This window comes from Myotis davidii, unplaced genomic scaffold (assembly GCF_000327345.1).
Source record: "Myotis davidii unplaced genomic scaffold, ASM32734v1 scaffold68, whole genome shotgun sequence".
Classification (NCBI taxonomy): Eukaryota; Metazoa; Chordata; class Mammalia; order Chiroptera; family Vespertilionidae; genus Myotis; species Myotis davidii.
Window position 1 is genome coordinate 6,650,015 of NW_006300376.1, and position 7,331 is coordinate 6,657,345.

General features: G+C 34.7%; 1 protein-coding gene across 3 annotated transcripts in view; it reads left to right on the forward strand.

Annotated features, from left to right (window-relative positions):
- Positions 1 to 7,331, forward strand: part of ASCC3 (activating signal cointegrator 1 complex subunit 3) — a 243,464-nt gene that overhangs the window by 2,229 nt on the left and 233,904 nt on the right. For 2 of the 3 annotated variants that reach the window (XM_006777223.2, XM_015572736.1), the window contains exons 2-3: positions 336 to 466; positions 2,575 to 2,725. In XM_006777223.2, the coding sequence (XP_006777286.1) occupies positions 377 to 466; positions 2,575 to 2,725 (241 nt within the window). In that variant the 5' untranslated portion in view covers positions 336 to 376. Of the gene's footprint in view, positions 1 to 187; positions 467 to 2,574; positions 2,726 to 7,331 lie in introns of those variants that run through there. The other variant, XM_015572735.1, reaches the window with a different exon arrangement.

Sequence of the window (7,331 nt, forward strand, 5' to 3'; positions counted from 1 at the left end):
TTGCCTCTCTCTCAGTGTTATTGTCAGTAGTAATGCAGTATGTGAGACCTGTAGAACTTGGGAATCTGTAGAACTTATTTTTAAGTAATGCTAAAGTAGTACCCACCACACGTATTTTGTTTATTTCTTTTTTTCCCCCCCAACATAGCCAGGATGTTATTAAAAAATAAACAAGTTCATGGGTACAAAATGTGTTGAATTTTATTCAACATTGGTAGCAATTGCTTTTTTAACTAATTGTGTTTATTTTTCTCTCTTGGACAGGTCAATTTGTTGAGTGTGATTACCTCTCCCACCTCCTCCCAACAGATAAATATCATATTGTTTTGTTTCAGTTTCGGGTTCCTTATTGTATGGATCACTGATTGAATTATAGATGGCTTTACCTCGACTCACAGGAGCCTTGCGCTCCTTTTCAAATGTCACCAAGCAAGATAATTACAATGAAGATGTGGCTGACTTAAAGGTAAATTTTTTAAAGATGAAAACTATTATAAACATAGGGCATGGGCAAATATTAGACATTTTTTCCTTAGTTCTATGTGATTAAAATGGTATGTTTTAGCTACTAAGAAGGGGAATGTGTATACCAATGTTTACTAATGGGAATATACCAGATGTACCAGTTAATAGTGCGGATTTTTTTCAATAGATGGAGTTACACATATGTTGATATATATACATTTGATATGTATGCTCTTTTGTTGTATTGACAACAAGCTTCAAAACTTCACACGTCAAATTTTCTGAAGGTGTTAACATCATAGACATATGATGATAACACCTTAAAAATGGTGTAACAGCTTAAAAATGTTGAATTTCGTGCCCCCCCAAAAAAAGTATTTGCAGGAAGTTTTAATTAATTATTTGAAGAAAAGTGCTACTGAAAGTTATCGTATACTTTGGGAAGCTTATGGTGAACATCTCAAGATACTGTGAACGCTGGTTTAAACGCTTTAAAAGTGATGATTTTGATGTGAAAGACAAAGAACGTCCAGGTCAACCGAAAAAGTTTGAAGACCAACAATTACAAGCATTATCGGATGAAGATGCATGTCAAACTCAAAAACAACTTGCAGAAAGATTAAACGTTGCTCATCAAACAATTTCCGATCATTTACAAGCAAGGGGAAAGATTTTAAAGGAAGGAAAATGGGTGCCACATCAACTGAATGAAAGACAAATGGAAAACCGAACAGTTATCAGTAAAATGTTGCTTCAATAGCATGAAAGAAAGTCTTTTTTGCATCCAATTGTGACTGGCGATGAAAAGTGGATTTATTTTGAGAATCCCAAAGGCACAAAATTATACGTCAACCATCAACATCGACTGCAAGGCCAAATTGCTTTGGAAAGAAGACAGTGCTCTACTTTTGGTGGGATCAAGAAGGTGTGGTGTATTATGACCTTCTAAAACCTGGTGAAACTGTTAATACTGATTGCTACTGACATCAAATAATCAATTTTAACCATACTTTGATGTAAAACGACCACATGGGCCAGAAGACACGGCAAAGTAATTTTGCTTCATGACGACGCACCATCACACACTTCAAACCAACTCAAGGCACATTAAAAGATCTTGCCTGGGAAGTGTTAACCCACCCGCTGTATTCACCAGACCTTGCTCCTTCAGATTACCACTTGTTCTGATCGCTGGCACACGCACTTTCTCAGCAGCACTTCAACACATACGAAGAAGTGGAAAATTGGGTCTCTCATTCGTTTGCCTCAAAACAAGAAAAGTTCCAGTGGGACGGTATCCACAAATTACCTGAAAGATGGGGGAAATGTGTAGCTAGCGACGGACATTACTTTGAATAAAGCACTTTTGATGTTTCACTTTGATCGTGTTTTCTTTGATTATAAAGTCTGCATTATGGCATTATTAACTGGTACACCTAGTATATCTTAAGAACTTATGACTATATTGTCAAAGAGAATAATCAGAACTATGGTATAGAATCCTTTGTTAATTTTTCTGTTGCTAAGAGTCCTGCCAGTTAATTTTATAAATTTAATCCAGTAATTTATCCCTGGATTATCTGAGTAAGTTTTTGGGTCTATGGTAAGATTCTTATTTAATGGAGAGAAACAATGATTTATACCATAACATGGGAAAGATGCATTTTATTCTTTTAAACTCAGTATCTGGTCTCATAATTGACTTCTGTCTGGTCATTATAATTGGTTGTGAAATTTATAGTCCTAAAGGTGCATGAACTTACGAAGGAATGAAACATACAATATAGTATATGAAGGAACTTGCTTTGGTCTAGTACACATGGGATATTACTTATTGTTATCTTAATGTAGGACTTTTTGCTTTTTATTTTGCTGGAAATAATTTCTTGATTATTCATTGTGATTAAACCTATAAAAAAGCTTTTATTAAACATATCTTTTAAACAAATGAGATTCTTTTTAATGTTATTCAAGTAAGGTTCCTTCTCAGAGCTGTAAATTTGGATGTGAATAGATACATGTATAATGTAATGCAAAATACATGCGATAAGTGATGGATTTGAGAAAACCTTTAACCAACATATCACTGTATTTTGCTATGTGTTTCAGATGAAGCGATCTAAACTTCATGAACAAATTGTAGGGCTGGACCTGACGTGGAAGAAGATAGTAAATTTTTTGAATGAAAAACTGGAGAAGAGTGAAATGCAAAGTATAAATGAAGACTTAAAAGATATATTGCAGGCTGCAAAACAAATAGGTATAGTTTTGTTTTATTTTTATTTATTTTTTAATAGAACCACTAAGGTGCAAAAATATATTTCTTTTAAATTAGCGAGTGCAAGGCTAAAATTTCCAAGCAAGTATTCATAATTATGAAAGACTACCTTATCTATTAAGGAGCTTAGGATACAGTCAGGGAGGCAGAAGTAAACAAGTAATTATAATACAATCAAACATGAGGAGTTTATAGGAATTTAGAGTTTGAAAATCACTGTCTTGCTTGAAGTAAGGATAGGGTGAGCTAAAATTTTAATGTAGCTTGAGGGACTCTTAAAAGCCATGTAGCTCGGTCTAGCTAAACTTTGCTTTAATTCCTGTCATACACTAACAATTTCATCAATTGATTGTACTTAGAGGAAATTATAATTTGATAATGCAATTACTTATGTTAACATGCTACTATTCCCAAGGTTGAAAACAAAACAAAACAATGACTGGTAAAAATCTGAGTTTGTTCATTGACATTTACAATTTCAGAATCTGATAACTAAAAAGCATAATTAAACTACTGTAGTTCTAAATTTTTCAAATGCAGGTTTGTTACTTATAAAAGGTTCAGACCGATACTCTTGACCCTGTGTAATCTGGTCTCCACCTTTCTCTCTGACTTCAACTCATCCGTGCCTTCACTCACGGTGCTTGAGACACATGGTCTTTTCTCATTTCCTCAGACCCACCAAGTTGGTGTCTGTTTTGGGGTCTTTGCACTGCTGTTTCCCTTGCTGAGAATGTTCTTCTGCCCTAATTTTAGAGTGGGTAGATCTTCTCTTTTTAGTCTGAATTCCCCTAAAAAAATACTTTCTTAATGAGGCCCTCATTGACCATCCAATCTTATGTTGGTACCTGGTCATTCTTATAACCCTTGGTAACATTTTCGCCATAACATTTATCATTATCTTATTTTTGCTTGTTTGTTTATTACTCATGTTCTGGGAATAGGATATAAGTTTCATGAGAATAGGACCTTATATTTCTTGTTGAACACTTCATCCTCAGTGCTTAGAGTAGTGTTTGCATATTTTAGGATTGTAGTGAAGTTTCACTTGATAAATAAAAGTTTCCTCAGGTGATTTCTTAGTTGAGGGGAAAATTAAATCATTACTTTACCATATGCTAAGTTGGGAGGTTTCTTTCCTACACTGGCTTTGAACGGTATTTCTGGTATATTTCTTACACATGAAGGCTTATTTTTGCTCATCAGATCTTTAAATTCATTCAAATATTTTGACTTTGCTATGTCATTTTATTACTATTGGTTTGTAATATAGTATATTATTGAATTTAAATATCCTCATTGTTTTAAGTTGTGAAAGTACAAATGAATGTCATGTATGTTTTTGCATTTAGTTGATTTTCTGAAGTTCAGGGCTTTAGTAAAAATTGAGTTTGCTGGAAGCCTAGGTGAAATAGAGCACATTTTGAAGAAATTTGTGATAGAATTTAGCACAGAATTACATTTTATATTTTAACGATGTAGAGGCAATTAGGTTCATTGGAGAATAGTAGGGAAAAGCAGTCTCCAGTCCACCTGGATCACCTTGACTGGGATCTAACCCTCTGGGCTTCACTGTCTTCAATTCTAAGATGTTAGGGCCACTGGGGGGTGGCCTGATAAAATACTTTTCAAAAACTGTAGAGTTTTTTCTCTTCAGGAGTTCCATTATAAACATGTCTCAGAATACTTAGCAAAAACAGCACTAAAATACTGAGCTTATTCAGTTCCGTGACTAAATTATTTCTTTATATAAATGATGTAGAAATTAAGATTTTAAAAAAGTATCTTTTAGATTCTTCCCAAATGTCTCTGACAAGTCAAAAATCATTGTTTTAAATACCAGTCATTAAATGTAATCCTAGATGTTTTGCCCGTTGGTGAAACATCTGATTCATACTTAGGGACTAATCTATTGACTGATAAGTTTTAGAAATTGATTATTTTGAAATGTAATGTTTCAGAAGAATATTTTCATGACAGATGAAATCTTAGGGTTGGACTTAGGTAAATGTTCTGTTATATATACTTTTTAATGCTATGTTTAAGTTGAGTAACTTAGCTTTAGTGAAACTAATATTTGACTAGTAGTCAACTACTCTTTCTGAAATCCTAGATTCTTTCCGTTCCTTGTAGTCTGAGGCCAGAATATGAAAATACTGCTGATACTAGAAATGTAATTAAAACCGGAAGCATTGAAAAGAGTAGTCTCATGGTAAATATGTCTTTGTGATTTCTCTTATATTACTCTTTTAGCACATGTATTTTTGGTGTAATTGCATTAAAAAGATAGAGCAAGAGAATAAAGAACAATCACTTATATTTCAATTGAGTGTGATATAATAATCTGAGGTATTTGTTTAAGAACATGTACATCGACTAGTTAGAGTAATAGGTATTTTAAGCTGGTGGGGATATCAGGGAACATGTCCAGTCCCTTCATTTTGTATGTGAAGAAACAGGGCTCATAAAGGTTAAGTGAATCCCATGGTTGATTTGTGGTGAAGTTAGGCCTAGACCCAAGTTTTAACATAGAAACATGATGTAAATCCTAGATTCTTTACTTTCCTTATAGTCAGAGGTCAAGTCCTGTCAAGTCTACTTTTCAGCTACTCTTAAATTCACTTTCTCTACATACTTACCATTGCCCTGGTTTAAGCTTTTACCATCTGATGTTTGAACTACTGCATTAGCCTATTTCCTCAGCCTTATTTCCTTATTCTGCTTCTACACTGTGACTAGACTGATCTTTGTAAAAAGCATGCAAAACTCATGTTTATTCCCAGCTTACTCTTTAGACCAAATTCCTTAGAATGGACATTAGAAAATGTACCTTTTCATCTCTTTGTCATTCTATCACATGCAAGCTTTGCTCCTAACATATGCAATGTGTACTATTTTAATTTCCTGAACAGTGCTTAGGTTGTTTTTTCCTCCTTGTCATGTATGTGTTATAGTAACTTTCCCCATTGTGTTCTTCTGGGGAAATGCTTCTCATCTTTGAAGAAATAGTTTAGGCTTCATTTATGTCCTGTTATTCCTTTATAGTCTTAGTGGATAGTGCTCCATTAGATTATCATCCATTCTATACTTTTTTAGAGCACTTTCTCATTATTTGATAATTGTTTACACCAGTCCTTTCCTTGATGGAAATAATATTCTGGGCTCTTAATCTTAGTTTATCTAAATACTCATTGTAGACATAGCTGTCTCCTCAATGGATTTTGAAGGAGAAACAGTCATATTAGCCTATCTTCTCTGCACAATGAAACTTTGTCAATACATTTTATGTGCTTCAAGTAAAAATATTTTTGAAAATAAGGAGATTAAGATTGAGAGTGGCAGTTAGTAAAATCCATCATGTACAAGGCATGCATCTCTATTAGAGTTTTAAATTATTATAGAATGTTGATTTTCCACTATTTTATCATAGAAGTTTTAAGATTTTCACAGCATAGATAGAAACTAGAATGGGGGTCAAAAATGCTGGGAAGTCAGCAGAAGAACCTGGCAGTTCTTTAATCAGCTCTGTAGCTGAATTTCCCTTTCAGGCTGGAACCAGGGTGATCTAATGATTTCACTCTGGTCTGGATACAGAACAGGACCCAGTCATAATTGAACTTTTTTTTTTTAAGTATTTACATTATTTTGCTATACACAGACCTTGTTTTGCCTTCTCTAGTTTATAACCCCTGTTTTATTTGGGCTTTGATGTTTTTATGCATTTTACCTTTAATAGCCTTGTCTTTAACAAAAGTACAAATCAAAAGGTTGGTTGGACATGACTGACTTATAAAGTGTGGTTTAGGGAATTTGGGAATCTATTATGTTTTTCAGGTTGTTGAGGAAATAAGGTTTTACTATAAAAAATGAGGAATCCGAACTGAGTGTGGAAAGCATTTTATAAAGCAATGACTGCAGGAGGAGGTATATATAGAAATTAGTTGGATCTGAGAATTCTGTATGGAAGTAAGGGTATGCATATCCTATATAATAAAAGGCTAATATGCAAATCAACTGAACAGTGGTATGACCGGTTGCTATGATATGCACTGACCACCAGGGGGCAGACACTCAATGCAGAAGCTTCCCCCTGGTGGTCAGTGCACTCCCATGGAGAGCACCGCTCAGCCAGAAGCCAGGCTCACGGGTGTTGAGTTCAGTGGCGGTGGTGGGAGCCTCTCCCGCCTCTGCAGAAGTGCTAAGGTTGTCTGACTGCCATCAGTCAGACATCCCCTGAGGACTCCCAGACCGCGAGGGGGCGCAGGCCTGGCTGACGGACCCTCCCAAGTGCATGAATTTTGTGCGCTGGGCCTCTAGTAAATAATAGAGGCCTGTTGTATATAGAGTAAAGCAGGAGGTTTTTCATGAATATTTGTAAGAAAACAACTATCTTGAAAATTGTAGATTCCAAAAAAGTTCAACGTTTCACTTGACATAAACTGGCAGACAAGATCATTTAGAACAGTTCTCTGCTGAGAATAATTAGAAAAACTGTAAAATAGAAAACAGTTTGACTGCATCATAGTACTTCCGATGCAATAAAAAATTATGGGGCCAAGATCTAACAGCATAAATAAAATAGTAAATC